The sequence below is a fragment of the Acartia tonsa genome, chromosome 2 (assembly GCF_053477335.1).
Source record: "Acartia tonsa isolate MP-2025a chromosome 2, ASM5347733v1, whole genome shotgun sequence".
NCBI lineage: Eukaryota > Metazoa > Arthropoda > Copepoda > Calanoida > Acartiidae > Acartia > Acartia tonsa.
The window spans coordinates 4,156,822-4,176,504 of record NC_137261.1 but is presented as its reverse complement, the minus strand read 5'-3'; the positions used below and the strand labels follow the sequence as shown (position 1 = coordinate 4,176,504).

Sequence of the window (19,683 nt, the reverse complement as noted above, 5' to 3'; positions counted from 1 at the left end):
TTTGTCCGTGGCTTGAGATTTCGTTAACTACTGAACTGATTTTAAGGAAGCTTCTTATTGGTTCCTGAATTGTTTAGGATATTCAATTTCTACATCTAATTGTGGTTTTAGGTAATTTTCCTACTTTTCTTACTTCTACAATACAGAGGTCCTAGAGGCTAGGAGCTGTGCTGGTAGTATAAAAAAGTAAAAGTAACTTTAACTAATAGTGTCAAATGTCACATGGTTATTTGAAAATATCTTGAATATTGTTATGTGTTTTTTTAGGCGATTTAAAAGAAAACAAAAATAGTTTTAAAAATAGAATTATTTGAAAGCTGCTTTACTCAGACGGGCCGATAGTTCAAGTGGCGGCTGTTGAAGCGGCTGGAAGAATTTTCTGGGGTGTGGCTTTTACTTTGGCCATCATTAAAACTATCAAGGTATTTTTAATACATTTTAGTTAATGGAATGTTTGTTTGTGTTTCTAAACTTTAACTTAGCACCATTTATTACTCTTTATTTGATTTATTTTATCAACGAAGCTTATCAGTAACTCTAATGTCTGTATATGTATAAGCTGTATGTTTTCTCACAACTTGAAATGACCCCCCCCCCCCCTGATATGGAATAGTTATTTCTCGCATCGTATTATAAACAGCTTTCCGCGGATATAGAATGTACAATTATTAGATTAAAACCAGTTTATTTAGCCCCGAGGTGCCAAAGGCACGGGCTAAAAAAACTGGTTTTAATCTTATGATTGTACATTTCTATATTCGTAGAAAACTGGATATAATACGATGCTAGACATAGTTTTTTCGTATTGATGAGAACCGGTTCCTATCCACCGGATTCGAATGAATACGAGAAAAAATGTTTCTAGTTTCAGCTGTAAAATTCTTTCATAGATTGTTTTTTGTTTTGTTTTTCAATTGTGTTTTAAACTTTTTGAAAATAATATATTCTCCCTAAACATATGCATTTAGATTGGCATAGCTTCCAAACACTTCGGACCAATCATCCTGAGCATCAACATGATGGTGAAGGATGTCTGCATGTTCCTTCTCACTTTCTTTGTCATCATGGTTGCCTTCAGCTGTGGTGTCTCCTACATGTTCAACTACATGGGCAATGGGTCGAGTACCAGCACCCATGGCATTTTCTCATACTTTGCGTGGGTCTTACTGCAGGTTAGTTTCCATTTTCATCTTTTCATGTATTTTAAACGTATCCTTATCATAATTGTTTACGAATCTAAATAAATTTTCATATTTAGTAATTAATAATATCATATTTAATAAATGTTGTCTCATTTGTTGCTCTAAAAGCTATGAAAACTTTTTTTTAAACTTTAAGTTCGAAGAATTGCCAATAATTCAACATTTATAAGAGATACAAACGGCTAACGATCAAACGCTATTTTAAAGTCAAATTGCTTCAAAATCTCCTTTTTTAAATACTAGCGGATTTTTCCCTAGCCACTAGGGGATTTGCCCCAAGAAATAATTTTTAAAAAAATAAGTACTACTAGTGCTGCCAATAGTTTTATGTGAACTAACTTCCCCATAAACAAAAAAAGGGGGGTGGGGGGTGATTTTTTTTGGGGGGGGATTGGGGTGTCGCACCTCCCAAGAAAATAGCTTAAAACCACCACAGAACCAATAAATATATATACCCTGTAGAGTAGAATCCGATCGGTTCAGTGGTTACCAAGATCTTAAGGGACGGACGGACAGATAGACGGACAGACATCAAGCTACTTTCTAATATAGATAATTACGAATGAAAAAATCAATTTTAAATTTTTGAATACTAAAGAGTATCATTACACAAGATAATTTAATTGCGTAATCCCTAATAAAATCTGGGAAACCAAAAACCAGAGTAAACCTCAAAGTAATGAATTTAACTTTATGTTGCTTGTTATTTGCAAAGCAAGAGATGAAGTTCAATTTAATTAACTTTAAGAAAAAAAACTTTAAATTTGATTTCATTTTAAAATGTTAAATAAAATCTTAATATGGATTGAATATTACTAGACATAAAAAAATAGATTTTAGACATTATCAATATGCTTTTTGTTAATGCTCTAAATTGTATGCTACCCCTTTTTTTATGCTACAAGATCTGTGAATTATGATCGCTTAAACGGATTGCCAAGTAAGAAAGTGGTATAAAGCAATTTAAATGTTAATTTATCTATCATTAAATTTTTCTTATAGAACATTTCTTATATGCATGATTTAAATTTTGCATTTTCCAAGACACACTAGCATATTTGAACAAAGTTCAGAGTAAATGAATTACATTTACCCCCTCAAACTTTGGGAGAAAATTTTGTTACTAAATTTTGTTTACTTTAATTAAACTATAACTTCTGCCCTCTTTCCTATCTCTCTCTCTCTCTCTCTCTCTCTCTCTCTCTCTCTCTCTCTCTCTCTCTCTCTCTCTCTCTCTCTCTCTCTCTCTCTCTCTCTCACACACTCTCTCTTTCTCTCTCTCAAAATATTTTATGTATGTATGTAAAATGAACAAGGATAATTGCACTCAAAAGAGTACACTGTAAAAAACATAAGAAATTGTAATTGTTATATTTTCTCAAATTAAACCCCAAAAATCTATAAACACTTTTATATGGCTCTATATTTGTTGAAAACAATTAAAAAACTATTTCCCTTAAAAAACCTTTTTTTTGTGAAAATACTTTGCCATAAACGGTCTTTAAATATGTTGCAAAATTGCATAATTAGGTTAATTATACGTATTTAAATGCAAAAAGGGGGTATCAACACCCTCTAAAACAAAATATAAGAATGGATAACCCTCAAGGATTTACATCCAACCCAACCTGAGCAAAACTCTGCACGCCATTAAATTGACGTCTTATATTTTAAATGTAAAGCTGTCGAATATGACATGATAATCTTTAGTAATTAAACTTTTATTTTCAGCCATTCCGAGGAAATCCCGACTATGATGAGGTAAAACTTTTTTGTTTATCAGCGATGCCACTCTTAAAGTGCTCGTATATTTCTATCTGTAAAGCTGCTCTATTTATATTTTTATCTCTCTCTCTCTCCTTGAGTTCATCCTTGTTCATAATGAACTTTTAAAATGCATAATTTATACTTTTCAGTCGCCTTCAATAATACATTAAAAAAAAGCCTTCTTATCTAGTTATATTGGTTAAATTAAAGAGAATTCAAAAAAATATCCTATGACCTGCCCATGATCTTAACACAACTTTATTAAAAATTGTTAACCAATATACCCAGTAAATTTAGATCTAAATTTCAAACGGATTTAATGACATACAGAAATACAACTTTTTACTTTATTATATACTAGCGGCTTCACCCCTTGCATCTAGAGGCTTACTATACAAAGGGACATTGAAGGGAAGAAAAATAGCATAAAAACAGACTTTTCTTTTATAAAAATGAAACAGCCTAAAACCAACCCAGGACCTATAAGAAGCTTCACTGTAAAGGAGGACTATGCCGGTTCAGAGATTTTACCGAGATCTTTTTTAAGAGAGGTTACCGAGATCTTTCGCTAAAGACAAAAAAACTTACCACTTTATATAATAGGATTAATTTATTTAGGTAACAAACCTACCATTCGATGCAGACTGTCTGTCAAGTATGGTGAAGAAATCTGCTGAGATTAACACTAATTCTATAGGTAACATATGTACATATATGAATGTAAAATTTTTGAAAAGGAAAAATGTTTTATCCAGTTTATGTATTGTACAACATATGTTATATTGAAATATTAAAACTAGTAGGTAAAACTAGTAGGTAAAACTAGTAGATAAAGTAAATAAATATTGATTATTGAAGAAGTAAAAAAATTTTACACGAAATATTTTGTGAAAAGGTATGAAACAAAAATGCCCTTAAAATTTTATTGAACATTAAATAAAATACTACTATCATATAAAAAATTGTAATCCAAAAAGTAAAAATTAATATTTTAAATGGACCAACATAATTTCTGGTAACGTTAATTGATATACAATGCTTTCTGAATTGTACCTAGGGAGGGGTGTCCACTCCCTAGGCAATTAAATATACCCCCCTTTTGTATTAAACTTAAAGCTCACACCTTTTACACCCTCTTCGATTTTGGTTTACGGGGGGTTTCAAATCGATAAGCCCATTTAGAAATTGGTTTGAAGAAATGAAGTCCATACTGAATTGTCAAAGCTGAACCAAATAGTTTCAAGTAAAAATATAATTTGTACACTCTACTTTAAATTTCCATATTTGATGCTAATCTTATAAATGTATTTATGTTCATCTAAGCGAATTTACACAGAATATTTGTAAACATATTATTCTTCATTTTTCCTCATTTAATATGTTTATTTTGTATGCTTGTAACTCAATTAAATATATTTTTTTCATAGCCTTTTTCGATAAAATTATATGCAAGGTTTATTAAATTTATTAGATTATTAATTTTTAGATTATGGTGAATAATGCAATTACTAAAAATGTTTGTTTAGTCATTTTCTATTCTTTAAATTAGAGATAATATATCTTATATATTAAATCTTAAATGATGATGAATATATATTGACTACCTAATGGATTGATTCTTAGAATTTTGTCTCTAAGACACACACATACACACAACGTATTATTTTTACTTTACAGAATTGGATACTGATAATAGTATTTTCTCGTATTCATTCGAATCCGGTGGATAGGAACCGGTTCTCATCCATACGAAAAAACTATGTCTAGCATCGTATTATATCATTATCCAGCTTTCTACGAATATAAAAATGTACAATCATAGGATTAAGACCAGTTTTTTAGCCTGTGCTAAAAAACTGGGTTTAATCTTATAATTGTACATTCTATATCCGCGGAAAGCCGTTTATAATACGATGAAAGAAATAATTGTTACTTCTTTTATAATTAGTTATCAACCCTATTTATTTTAGGTGCATGTCGTATGGCCACCATGTACAACACCAGCTGTATGGTGGAGCGAATCAAGGCGGCGGGACCTGGGAAACTGTTTAAGAGTGATATGTTTGACTGTATTATTTCCAGGAGATTAGGTAGGTATAGTTAGTGTATACTCTTCAAAATTTATGACAGGGACATCTATAAAGTTTTCTTATTATGAAAGCTTTATATAGATTATAGATCCAAGGATGGTTTTTGGCTATTAGTTTTTTTTCTGCAAAGCGCATCCGAAAACTTTGAATCCCCCTTGATTCAATATAGAGTGGGTGTATTACAAACAAAATGGGGGTATATTTTTAGTGTCAGGGGTGTATACACCCTCCTTGTTGTCAAATAACCCACTAAGAATTAAAAATGCGGGACCTAATTGTTAAATTGACGCAAATTTACACCCCCCCCCCTCCCCCTTATGAATAAGGGGTGTGTTAACCCTTGTAAAGGTGGATGTATGAGTGTGAATCCACCCTTTAATTTTGCCAGAGGGGCGCAGCCATTCTATGATTTAACGATTATATATTGTTTAGGAGAGGAGAACCTGAAGACAGCTGTGGTACCTATGTGGGTTATCTATCAGTTCTTAGTCTCTGTCGTTCTACTTAGGAAAAATAATTGTCCAAAAAATTTGAAATTTAATTTTGCTCAAAAATCCTATAAATAATGGTCGGTTAGGTTAGTGAGATTACATAACCCAAGAATGTACGTACATTGTACAGAGCCTAAAAAGTACAAAGACAAAAAAATATCTAAACTGCGTAGAATAGATATTTAGTTTTGAATATTTTAGAAAAAAAACTTTAGATCTTTATACTCGCGAGGTAGATCTCAATTGCAAATAGTATGAACTGTACAAAATTAGGCCCTCTTATGGACAATGATCGTTGATTGGTTAATCGCATCTTTCTTATTAAGGGTGTTGCTCATTCCTATACATGAAAACACAACCAACCTCCTTAGAGAAATCGAAAAAAAATAAGATTAAATATACTAGCGCCATCTAGTTTTTTTTTTATATATTTATGATAAACAGATTTTCCTAATCCTCCTAGTCCTCTAGGGGTGCACCCGCTCTAAAATATAAAATGACATTGGATATGAATTTTAGAATTCTGATTGTCATGATGACAATTACCTACAGAAAAATCTACGATAATCTAGACACACAGTGGAAGTAAGTTTTAGTAGCGTATCTAACCCTGCTACTCTGTAACTAGATTTTAAGAACCTCGTAAAAGTGTCGAACTATGACGTCAGAAAAAATTAACAATTAACCAATGAGAAGCCAGTATTCACTGTAATTGACCAATGGTAAGATATATAGCGGTCTCTCATTGGTTAATTGTTAATTTTTTCTGACGTCATAGTTCGACACTTTTACGAGGTTCAGAATTTAACCGTACGTCCGGTATCAAGACTTGACACGTAAAATTTTTATATTTTGTAAAGAAAACATTACAAAAATACACAAAAATTCCGCTAAAATACAAGTTTAAATTGAGTATAAATTTTAAATTTGCATGCAAAAAAAACAGCATATTGCCAAATGGGAACAATATTTCATACTTGTACAGTGATTGCACCAAAAATTCTTGGTTGTACAAGCGAAGCAACTTTACAATTGATGTTTGTAGTTAGCTGACGATAAAATTAAACATTTCCATAACGCTCATTGGTATAATAGATGAAAAAAATGTTAGAAAGAAAATAAAAAAAATACAATCTTGGTCTATAATACGTAAGTTAACGGATGGGTCAATTAAAAAGAACTAAAAAACATATTTTCAATACAAACTTTAAAATAATAGAAATAGAAGAATAGAAGCATGAACACAGTAATAGTGTCTGACTGATTATGACGTAACAAAAAAATTAGCCAATGAGAGGCCACTATAAATTTTACCATTGGTCAATAACGGCCTCTCATTGGCTAATTTTTTTTGTTACGTCATAATCAGTCAGACACTATTACTGTGTTCTAGAAGCATATTCTGAACCCTTTTTTCGTCAAATCTAAGGAGGAACATTTCTAGCAGACAAAAGTATTGTTTACTTTCGACTCAAGCTGATGTGGATTCTTAAGAAATTATAGACTCGCTACTCGATAGTGAGGCAAAATTATTTTTGTGAAAAATCATCCAAAAGCACATTAAAAATCTACAAAAATTAAACAAAATCATATGTTAATAACCCTTTTAAGATTTTATTTAATTTTTGTAAATTTTTTTATTCGATTTTGGAGGATTTTTCACAAAAATAATTTTGCCTCACCAGCGAGTAGCCAGCCTAACTTTTTTTTAAAGAATCCACCTCGTTAGAATACAGCTGACTTTTAACTATGTATGAAATGAAAAAAAACATGCATTCGTAACAAGATTTGTACAAAATTTTAACCAATGAAATCAAATGTATGTACCGATGCGATTCTCCTATTGGCTCAATCAGACATTCCTTCTCTTTCTTAGTACCTTTATTTTTAAAATAAAGAGAGATCTGAAGGGGATAAGATAGTAGATGATAAAAACAATATACACTTCCAATGACAATAAACAAATTCATCCCTTCTTTAGATTAAATCATTGGTTTAACAATATGATCACTGCTATATTGAACCAACTAATCAAGATTTGATAAAACTATCAAATCTTGATGGAAAGAGATGACGTTTATTACACATGTCTCCAAAGCTTTGTGATGATGTTTTTTAATTCATTTTCTTAACAACTTTGGATACTTTTATTAAATTTGATTGATTGGTTCATTAAGTTGAGTGCCCAAACCTTTCAACCACTAATTGGAACTAGAGACGTGGTAATTTTGAGTATCATTATTGGAGATGTAGATCAACTTATGTCCTCCCCATCCCTGACTATGATTCCCCCCCTCCCCCAACTATGCTATTACTCTTACATAATGAATAAAACCATACAATTACAAAGAGGCACACGATAATACAATATAAAAACAAAAAGTACAAATATTGATAAATATAATCAATATAAATGTTATCCGAAAACAATAATTGTAGTATACTTCAATTATTACATTAACAATTACATTAGTTGAGGGAAAAAGTTTGAGAATACACAATAACATACATTTTATTTTTTAAATTTTTTTTGAGATTGAGGCATTTTTTTCTAGGGGTAATTTCTCTTCGGAGGGGGATGGTATCTCCCCCAAAATTTTTGTAAACCTTCCAAGGAGCCGTGAAAAGCTTCACTTTAAAGAGAAACATATCGGTAGAGCGGAAGAGACAGCCAGACATCTTGTTACTTTTACAATGTATGGAACCAAGAATGTTTTTCTGGTGTTTTTCCATCCCTCCATCTAATAGAAATATGTAGCAGATATTTTTAAAAGCGAAGCTTTTCTATTATTAGGGTCGGTCCGTCCGTCCGTAACGGATAGCTTTTTTCGTTAATTTAGGCATGTTAAAATTGTTTTATCGATTTCAAATTTTGCATGGAGATTCCTTTAGTAGTTAGGTACGATTTAGAAAGCGTAGCAACTCTGTAATCATTACAAAAATTTCCGTACGTCCATTTTACTTTTTTAACAACAAATTTTTATGTGATTTAATTATCCGATTGATCTGATTTTTGGTATATTGATTCCTGGGACAACAAAGTATAATGTTATCAGCAAAGCAACTTTATAATCAAGTCCTAAATATGTAAGTATGTCTCTAAACATTATCCTGTATAAAGCAGTTTTTCAACAAATTTACTTACAATTTTGCTTCGACTCTTATACATTTATATTCTGATTATTCAGTTCTGACACTATATAAGTGTTCATGTCATTTTGTCCTACTGTTTTAGTGCTTCGCTTTTATGGATGTTGTCATCCTTGTTTAATACTAAAACATAAACATTGCGCTGAGATGAATTGAAATTAGACCAGAACTAATATCAAAGTAACATTAAAAACTGAAGCAGCTTAATGAACCTATAAAAAATGACGTCATACGATACAAATGAGTAATGATAGGCCAGTATACAATTTAATTGACCAATGGTAAAATATAAACTGACCTATCATTGGTCATTTGTATTGTATGACGTGATTTTTTATAAGCACTATAAACTGCTTCTTAAAAACTACAACACATTTTCAGGTACGCCCGTTTGAACCTGGCAATCCAGTTTTTTGACCAGGATTCCTTGCTCCCACCACCATTTACGTACCTCACTCTTGTAATGTACCTAATCAGGTGATTACCTATTTTATTATTGTGCCAGTTCATTAAGATCGTCAAAACGGCTGGGGTTAATGAATCGTTGGTCTTGATTTTACCCCAAAACTGAAGAATGATAGAAATTCTGATTGTTAAGACCCTGTGCCGTATTTAATGAAGCCAGAAGGGAAACAAAAAGAGTATGGTATCATTAATTTTGACAGATGATATATAATCACAGGAAACTAGAAATGGTCAAGTACAATCTTTTATTATTACCTCTCTCCAACTTTTTTTTTTATCTATTTCTTTGGATATGACGTCAATAAACAAGGGAAATGCTTTCCCTGAAAGTGTATATTGGACATTGAAACCCCCGCCGATTAAAAAAAAACGAATTGAAAAATAAGTCCCAACCTGCCTTGCTGTAACTCCCGGGGCTACCAAGTACCCGATATAACCTAACCTAACCTAAAATAATAAAGAAACAAACGAAAAACTATTTTCCCCCACTGAATCTCCTAGGGATAACTTATTTTTAAATGAATATACATATAACATTTGAACTTAATTTAGTGAACCGCATATTTTTTCCTGGTTAATTGGTTAAACTACATTTATATGGCATATATTTGAAAAAATTTCAATTTTCTACTACGTAGTTTTTGAAATATCAAGACTTGAAAATCGTCTTTTTAAATTGCTTATATCACAAAAAGACGATTTTCAAGTATTGATATTTTTAAAACTATGTGGTAGAAAATTTAAATTCTTTCAAATATATGCCATATAAATATAGTTTAACCCATTAACTAGCAAAAAATATGCGGTTCACTAAATTAAGTTCAAATGCATTTCGTGAAACTACCCCTTTACTATAAAAGCATACATTTATAAACGAGAGGGCTAAGACTTGACAGACTGACGAACTAAATAATGAAAATCTTTTAAAGTATACCTACACTTGGTAGAACGATAGTTTTTTTTTTTTGTTGGCCAGCCTGTATAAATATTATTAATAGATAAATGACTGTAAATCTCCCCTGTATGTGCAGGTCTATTGCCAAGAGATCCAGCAGAAGTAAAGAGAAGCTCCAAGGTCATATTAATAAGAGGTAAACAATTTATCATAATCAACATTATATACGAAGGTAGACAAATTATTATGATTGCCAGCACATTTTTGGCTAGTGATATTTTTGATGTACAATATTTTTTAAAATAAGGTAGAGACTGTCTCTTCCAAAAGATCAGTCAAAAATCTTGATCACTGACCCCTATCCAATAGAATTTGCTATTTAATGATAATGATAATTTTACTTATATTTTATTACAAAAATAATTATGTTCTCCTATTGGCGCGGCTGCTAGTTTAATAAGACTACAGAAGCTGCACTATTTCACGACTTAAAACTGTATTGATTCCTATGAAATGAAACGAACTGTTCCCCAAGCAATTTCTCCTAATTTTGTTTGTCTACCCATTTATAATACTTTGAAAGGTTTAGTTATAAATAAAGGTATGAATAAAAGACTAATTATCCGTATACAAAAGGAACTGCAGTGACAAATATTTTTTATGAACGCTAATAAACAAGGATAATCATAAACACATGCTGCAAAACAAACAGAATCAAATAAACATGGATAGGCTTGTGCCTGTGAAAGGGGGAAATATTGAAAAAAGTGAATAAGAATGAGATATTTTGCTACTATTATTGAATTAAGAACAACTACGAAATCTAAGATGTATAGAACAAAATTTTCGTGTTAAAATTTACATAATAATTTCTTATTAAATATTTGCAAAAGTTGTATTGTCAAAAAAGAACAGAAATGACATTTAAATATCCGATACAAAGCAAACATCAAGATACCAGGGAAGCGTTAAAAAAAACATAGAAGCCTCTAGGGGAACTTTAAGTGAGGGGAAGGGTAAACTTACAATATTTCTGTATAAAAACAGTAAAGTTTTATACAGATTTAATATCATAAAAGCGGGTTAATAAAAGTAAAAGTAAAATTTGGAAATAATGGCAATTAAACATCCATGTACGATTGCTGTTATATTACTCAATTAAGGTTTAAGTATCAAAAATTTTCAAATCCGTTAGTCAACAAGGAAGTTAATTTCATATTATAAAAGTTTTCGAATTGCCAAGGAAAAATATTAGTTTGTTGGAATAAATCTGATTTTTTTCTAAATACCTATTCCTTTTATTACATAAGACACGTTTAAATGTCAATTTGACATTTTAATTTCATCTATACTATGACGTTTTTTGTTGGAAGAAAATTGAATTAAATGTTTTTAGATCCTTTGCATTTAAACGTGTATCATACAGCCAGAATTTATTTCTTTTTATTTTAGAACATTTAGTAGCGAGGCTATCTATAAATCACTTTGTCTACGTACCTTAAGAAATGGAGGAAGCAGGATTTACTCGAATGCTATTAAAGCTAGACCTTTGATTTGTTGTCAACATTTCTAGTATGGATCATCCATGGCAGTCAGAATGCTTTTAATCAAATTTTTTACCCCTTTTATCTTTTATCTAAGGGATATTTTGTCTTAAGATGAAAGAACAAGTAACATTTTTTCACATATTTTAGCTATAAGTTTGATATTTTAAGATTTCTAACCTTTATGGGACTTTAGTTGTTGTATGTGAAAGGATAGATTTTAAAATAGTAACATCATAATTTTGATTTCTAGCTGTTTTAATGGTTGTTAATTTTTAGATAATGGGGCATAAGTGTTAATACTCTATTTATTCCTTTGTTGGTATCTTTTAATATTTTTGACCTTCCTAACTTGTGGATTTTGTCATCTTTGTTTTTGTATTTCAGAGATAGCCAAATCCCATCAGAATATAAAAATCTCCTGTTTGCTTTTATTGACAACGTTAAACCCTCACCAAAACCAGAAAGACAAAAAGGTTAGTAATGTATAGCACAGATCAAATGAAGACTAGACTAAAACGTACAACAAGGTTCGGTTGTGATTATATACTACTAACATCTAACATTAGCATTTTTTGCAGGGTCACAAATTTTATTGTTGCATATTTTTCAACCTAATTAATTTTCTTTCTTTTCTCCCCAATGACTTGATTTATCATTCACAAGTTTTCTTGTGATACACCGTTCTTTGTATATTGAAAGAAAATGTGTTAGTAACTATTGCATACATAAATGTAAAGCGTCCAAAACCCTTGAGTGAGAGTTATTGTAAAAATATTAAAATAGGTAGAATATGTTAATTCTTTTATATGATATTTAACAGTGCTATTAATTTTTACATTATTAATCCCCATAATTTGAATTTATACCTAATATTTATTTTGAATTAAATGCAATTACAATGTGTATAAAGTATGATTTTTATTTTGTACATACAAAAAGAAATGCTTGATTATGAAATTCTTATACATCCAAAATTTTAACATGGTACTTTAAATCTAAATAAGTATTAAATGAATTAGTATGAGGTGTTTAAACTTCATATTGATTTAATTCTATAATTCAAATAACATTTCAAATAAATTAAAAACAAAAATTAGCTAAAGGACCATAAGCTTGCTGAATGAAAATGCTGTACTAGACATAATTTTAATACAAGACAAAAAATGCTTTTGTTTATTTTGCTTTTGCTTGAATATCATTTTTAAAAACTCAAAGTAAATCTAAATTAAACTTAAGGACTACTAAAATAAACAAAAATTAATTGAAAGGAATCCAATATTGATCTAATAGACTGAAAGTTTCAGGTGTTTCAACTGGTGTCTCCCAGGTAGACATAGCCTACCATTAACATGGCAGGTGTCATACCCAACTATGCTCATACATTTATGAGTGTAAGGAATAAAATGGGAGCTATTCAAATTTTTGGAGCATATTTGCTTGTAAGTTTAAAAAGGAAATATTAGTTATTGTCCACATTATTTCATCATTCATTATCCATCATCATTTTTAAAAAGTTAAAAAGAATATATTTGTCTAAAATTTGAAACATTTATTAAGCCTTAATAAACGCATTTAAGGTTAAAAGTCCTCCTATAAGTCTTCTTTGTTTCATAAACTTAATATTATTTTAAATCACAAAAAAGTTTAGGTATACCTTGCATCTATGGGTGTTGTATAGTACCTCTCAACTAATTTCAGTACCGTACAATTGTTAAGTTAAGATGTAAAGATGGAATGAAATATAATTTAATAAAAAAACATTTAAAATAGAGTCATTGTGATTGAACTAAATTAAAATAAAATATATCCCTGTATACTTACAGAAAAGTTTTTGCATGAATTTAAAACTATGCTGGTTATTTTTATTTTACATTTTTCAATCCTTTATAGTTCTAAGATGCAGGTAGGGATATGACAATGGCACTTAGATATATTTAAATCCCTTATTCATTTAAAAATTGGTTTACTTTGAGAAGCAAAATTTTTACATTATGAAAAATTTTATCCATTGTCTTATCCTGTTTTCCTGGAAGCATAACATAACACTAAAACACACCGCTCATAACGTATGTTGGTTCCTTAAGAGTTTTACTTTCCAAATATCACAACAGAGTACAGTACCAGATCTAATAGAAGCTTAATGTGATAAAATATTATTAAATCTATTTAGGAATCACCTATCAGCAATAACCATAATCCTCATAACATATACTTCTAACCAAGGAGGATCGTTTTACTTAACAGCATGGATAGTTAACTTAGTTTAGCTTTAATTAAATATAGTATTAATAATTAGGGTTGGGCCGGATAGCTGGAAAACGCCAGATATCCGACAAATTACCGGATATCCGGCAAGATAACCGGATATCCGGCAAGATAACCGGATATCCGACATTTTAAATCAGCCGGATATTTGATATCCAGTTAGTTTTAAATCCGGTATCCATCCGGATATTGAAATTGGCCGGATATCCGGCCCAACCCTAGTATTAATATAGTTTAAATATTTAGAAACAAGCAAAGGTTTAAGAAATAATGCTCAGCTATGGAAAATTTAGGCTTACATTTTTCTATATATTTAAGTTTTGTCATGAAAGTCACATTAATTGATATACTATAACATTGATTATACACTAGATTTTTATGTTCTCTAATAAAGCAAAAACCGCTAAAATAACGATTTCCCCCTTCCACCTCCATAAACAAACTAACCAATAAATGACAGGGGAAATAGCAACGATAATTTTTCTCTGTTATAATATCCAAGTATATTGTCATCCATTCTAGCATTTTACTCAAATCTTTGTTTGTGTTGTTGATTTTTAAATGATAATTTTAAAAATCGTATGTAGGATAAAAAATACATGTTTGTCTTAGTTATTACATTTGTTGCATGAAGTTGTCCTACATAATATTCAGCCTGAAGATTACATATTCTATAAACTTTTTCATTACAGATTCAGATAGAAAAATAAAGTTTCTGGAAATAAAATCTAAATACAGTGTGTTTTTTTTATGAGAACTTTTTTAAAAGCAATTTTACCCCACTTATAGTTACCAGAATTTAATGATTAATGGCTTATTTTCTTCGTTTTTTAATGCAATTAATAGAACATTAAAAAAATATTTTAGTTTTTTAATTAAAAAGTACAGTAAAATCTAAAATTCAAAACTTAGGTGACAACATCAAAATGGTTTTAACGCATTTTTCTTATTTTAGAAAAAAAATTGGATTTTCAGTAGTCGACTTTGGGGGGCCAGTACTCCCTCCCGGATTGAACTATGACCTGCAAACTTTGATATATTCTAGTACATGTCCCCAATAGTATCTGTATAAATTTTTAGCTCTAGATCTCAACTTTGAAGCGTTTTGCAGCCATTTTTGCAAAAGGTAGAAGATTTGAACATAAGAAAAATGCGCTAAAACCATTTTTAGATGTTGACACCTAAGTTTTGAATTTTACATTTTACTGTACTTTTTAAACAAAAACTGTAATATTTTTTTTGTTGTTCTATTAATTGCATTAAAAAACGAAGAAAATAAGTCATTAATCATTCAATTCTGATAACTATACGTGGGGTAAAATTGCTTTCAAAAAAGTTCTCATAAAAAAAAAAACACACTGTAGTTGTTTATTTGAAGGATTATTTTTAAGTTTTGGCCAAAATGTTACTGAAGTTTGGGCTTAACCTACTTCTTTCCTTCCTTTTTATTATCAATGGTATGTTATGGTATGTATAAAGGTGAGAGAATATAGTAGATAACACAGAATTGCCGAACAAATTCACTTATAGGGTAGCTAAGCTCCTAAAAAAATATGTAATTTTTTTTAATTTCTAAGAATTAGTTGTGTATTTGACATAATATTATTATCCTATGTAATTGTTTTTTTTTTAGAACAAACAGTATATATAAAATTTTAGATTTAATATAATATATTGGAATTTGCATATTTTCTGTATTATTAAATATTTTTATTTTGTTGAAAATATTAATGTAATTTGATAAATACAGTTTATTTTTTATCTAAAAGTAGCAGGATGTTTGTATTTACCAAAGGATCTCGCTAATCTCATTTACAGTGAAGCTTCTCATATGTCCAGCGAAGGTGTATAACTATTTTGGGGAAGTTAACCTCCAGCCTCACAATTTTTTTTTACTTTTTCTATTTAAAAATAAAATGAAAAGTTGAGTGGTCGACTAACCCCACCATTTCCTCAATTGTTCTCAGAGGCCCCTAGGGTCGTAGCCTCTTTTATGATAATAATGAAAGATGCCTAAAGTTAGCTGTAACCTTTATTCAAGCACACTGTACATTGTTCTGTTTTGATTTTCCCACATGTTAATTTATATGTTTAATTTTTATTGAATATGTCATTTTTTTACTACGGTAATTTCTCTTAGGAGCTCAAAAACATTAAAACCTCCCTGGACCTATAATATTCACAATAATAGTGTATATATTAATGTACCCGATTGTCTTCGGGTAGCTATGGTGTCAGGTTTGAGTCCATGAAGGAGGATAATATCAATGCAAGTATTAATCCTAACTTCTTCTAACAATGAAAGGTTACCTAAGGCAAAAAAATTATCCCATGATAATATTGGAAGGGTAGCTAGACAAAGTGTCTCAAAAATCATCCAAGTGGCGTCATAAAAATGAGGGAGATGAGAGGAAAAGTGGGAAAGAAAACCCATAAAAAAGAGATGGATACTCTCTCATTTTTATGACGTCACATGGCTGATTTGTCATACACTTTGTCCAGTTATCTGAGAGGGATTATTTGTTTTATGCCTACATATCTCTATCATTTTCCTTGTGTACTCACGGGAGAGTTTGTTCTTGTTTATAAAATCCACTCCCAGCAGGATAATATAATTACATACAAATATGTACAATATGTATACAGCAGTAATACCTTGTGATAATGGTATTGGCTTATACTTTTTTCAGTAGACATTATATTGGTTTTCTCATAATATATGTTAACACTTTTTACTGTGAAATTATAGCTATATTTATCTTTTTAAATTTTAAAAAAGAAGAAAAGAGCAAAACATAGAGGTATATATATATAACAGACACAGATACTTTATACTTGAATTATCTCGCAGGAATAAGGTATAACCAACATGCGAAATGGATCTAAAAAAATATTTGGGGGGCAAATGGAGAGGTCGTCAATTTTACGATGTGTTGTCCCCTAACGACAGCTGAAATAACGAATAGGTTTCTTGATATTTTTCCGAATAAATTTTGTTGTTAATATAAGCTGATTGCCTCGTATCATCTTGTTTTAACAAAGATTCTTAAATGGGCAGCATGTAATATAAGTTTATTTTGCATGTGTGTTTTTTTATTTTTGCATATATTCCTATCCTCAACTTTAGTTAAACACAGATTTGCATTCACATGAGATTGGACCCATTTCACATAATTGGGTTGGTTTAAGCCAAGTTAGGTTATTTAAGGTTTAACATTATTAGGTTAGGACAGCCCCCACATTGGTTAGGCAAAGGTTTAGGCTCGCAAGGGGCTAGCATTTTTTGTGTACTTTATTGGGTGCAGTTCCTTTGTTGGTGGAATCAGCATGGAACCTCTTAATTAATGTTAAAAATGATATTTACACCATTTTATTTAGGTGCATGTTTGTTATACTGTTTATTGGAGTTATATTTAGATTAATTTAGACTCAACGATAAAAAAAGGTTTATACGTAATCTTTAATAAAATAAAATGAATTTGGAAAAAATTATTTATATTGATTTTTTAGGTAAAGATTGAAGAGGAGTTTGAGGCAACTTTAATTTCACGGTCTGGATAGTACAAGTGAAAATAAAAATTCAACAAACTTTGGGAATACTTATAAATGGACACTTTTCTTCATATGTGAAAATATTTTTGGATATCAATTGATAAAATATAATTACAAACTGAAAGAGAAATAGAAAATAATTCGAGAAAAAAAAACAGTTTTAATTTGTATTAAAATATTAAATAAAATAATAATGCTGGGTACAATGTACATTAATGCTTCAATATATACAGTGTGTTTTTTTTATGAGAACTTTTTTGAAAGCAATTTTACCCCACTTATAGTTATCAGAATTTAATGATTAATGGCTTATTTTCTTCGTTTTTTAAGGGAAATTATGAAACAAAAAAAAAAATTACAGTTTTTGTTGAAAAAGTAAACTTCAAATTTGAGATATAGAGCTAAAAATGTATACAGATACTACTAGGGACATGTACTAGAACATATCAAAGTTTGAAGGTCATATCTCAACCAGGGAGGGAGTACTGGCCCCCCAAAGTCGACTACAGAAAATCCATTTTTTAAAGAAAAATGCGCTAAAACCATTTTTATATGTTGACACCTAAGTTTTTAATTTTCAACTTTACTGTACTGTTTCAACAAAAACTGTATTTTTTTTTGTTGTTTCATAATTTCCCTTAAAAAACGAAGAAAATAAGCCATTAATCATTAAATTCTGATAACTATAAGTGGGGTAAAATTGCTTTCAAAAAAGTTCTCATAAAAAAACACACTGTATAAAGGAAAAATGGTGCTATACAATTAAAGAATATATATAACCTAAGTAAATGTAATTCATATTATCACACTATTTGTAACCATTAAGTCATTTAGATGTATGTATTTGTTAAAGCAAACATGTTTATTGAAAAAAAAAATATTTGTAATAAAATATAGTTTAAAAGTTTAAAATATATTAAGTTATATTTCTTTTTAAAGGTTATGTTTGTAAAACTTATTGTAATTTTCATCACCTTTTTTATTATCTTCCTAAACGTCTCATAGTATCTATCTTTCATAAAGGTTTTATCATTTTAGGATTAGGTGTTGTAACTTTTCCTCAACTCAAAGGTTTCCATTCCCCTTCTTTGTAATTAATTAACTTAATTTCAAAAGTAAGTTCAATTTATATAACAACATTAAAGGTCAAACGGACATTAACACTTGTATATTGTCAGAACCGAATAATCAGACTATAAATTTTTTTTACCCCCCCCAAAACTTTTACCCCGGGGGTAAAATTTGCTTGGGGGGGGGGGGTAATTACCCCCCCTGAAATCTGTTGGCAGGGGTAAGTTTAGTTTACCCCCCCCCCAAAATTTACCCCCGGGGTAAAATTTTTGGGGGGGGGTAATTTAAATTTTATTAAATATATAGTATTAACAATGCGCGCGAAGCGCGCAAAAATTTTTTTTATTAGAAATTTTTTATTTTTGGGGGGGTATTTACCTCCCAAAATTGTTTGGGGGGGGGTAAATACCCCCTCCTAAATGGTTGGGGGTGCCTACTGCACCCCCAGGGTAGGGGTAAATTTTGAATGGGGGGGGTAAAATGAAAAAAATTTTGGGGGTAAAATCGTTTGGGGGGGGTAATCGCCCCATTACCCCCCCCCCCTTGGACGCCTATGTACAGGATAATGTTTATGGTCATACTTACATTTTTAGGACTTGATTATAGAGTTGCTTCGCTTATAGCATTATACTTTGTTGTCCCAGGAATCAATATACCAAAAAATAGATAATTCGGATGATCAAATCACATAAAAAAATTTTGTTAAAAAGTAAAAAAAATCGACATGTTTAAAATGGACATACAGACATTCTGGTAATGATTATAGAGTTGCTACACTTTCTTAATCGTACCTAACTACTGAAAGAATCACCTTTCAAAGCTTGAAATCGATAGGACAATTCAACCATCTCGTAATCAGTGAGCAAATGACACTTAAAATTCGAATTTCCATCTGAAATTTTGCATGAGTAATCCTTGGTAGGTCTATTTTCCCTAAATCGAACAAAAAGTTGGAAAAGTAACGGCTAACGGCTGGCGGCTCAGCTGTTTTGTCATTTTTTTGATATCTATATTGCAAATTAGTCACGAAACCTCTCTTTTCTACTCCAAAACGCTATCAAACGGTTCTACACGGTAGCTGTTGGTGCTAGAAGTTTTTAAAATGATTATTGCTATCATTTAACATGAATTAAACCAAAAATATGTTTTAAAAAGTTGATTCCTACGTAATTGATGATGAATTTACCC

The 19,683-nt window shown here is 30.3% G+C and overlaps 1 protein-coding gene across 1 annotated transcript; it reads left to right on the top strand.

Annotated features, from left to right (window-relative positions):
* Positions 1-334: 334 nt before the first annotated feature.
* Positions 335-17,616, top strand: LOC145312678 (uncharacterized). Its single transcript, XM_080151937.1, has 11 exons — positions 335-422; positions 969-1,172; positions 2,934-2,963; positions 3,588-3,666; positions 4,940-5,059; positions 5,492-5,567; positions 6,070-6,135; positions 9,082-9,177; positions 10,197-10,256; positions 11,992-12,080; positions 17,383-17,616. Exons 2-11 carry the CDS (start codon positions 1,017-1,019, stop codon positions 17,391-17,393), a joined length of 783 nt encoding a protein of 260 aa, XP_080008063.1. The 5' UTR covers positions 335-422; positions 969-1,016; the 3' UTR covers positions 17,394-17,616.
* Positions 17,617-19,683: the final 2,067 nt, after the last annotated feature.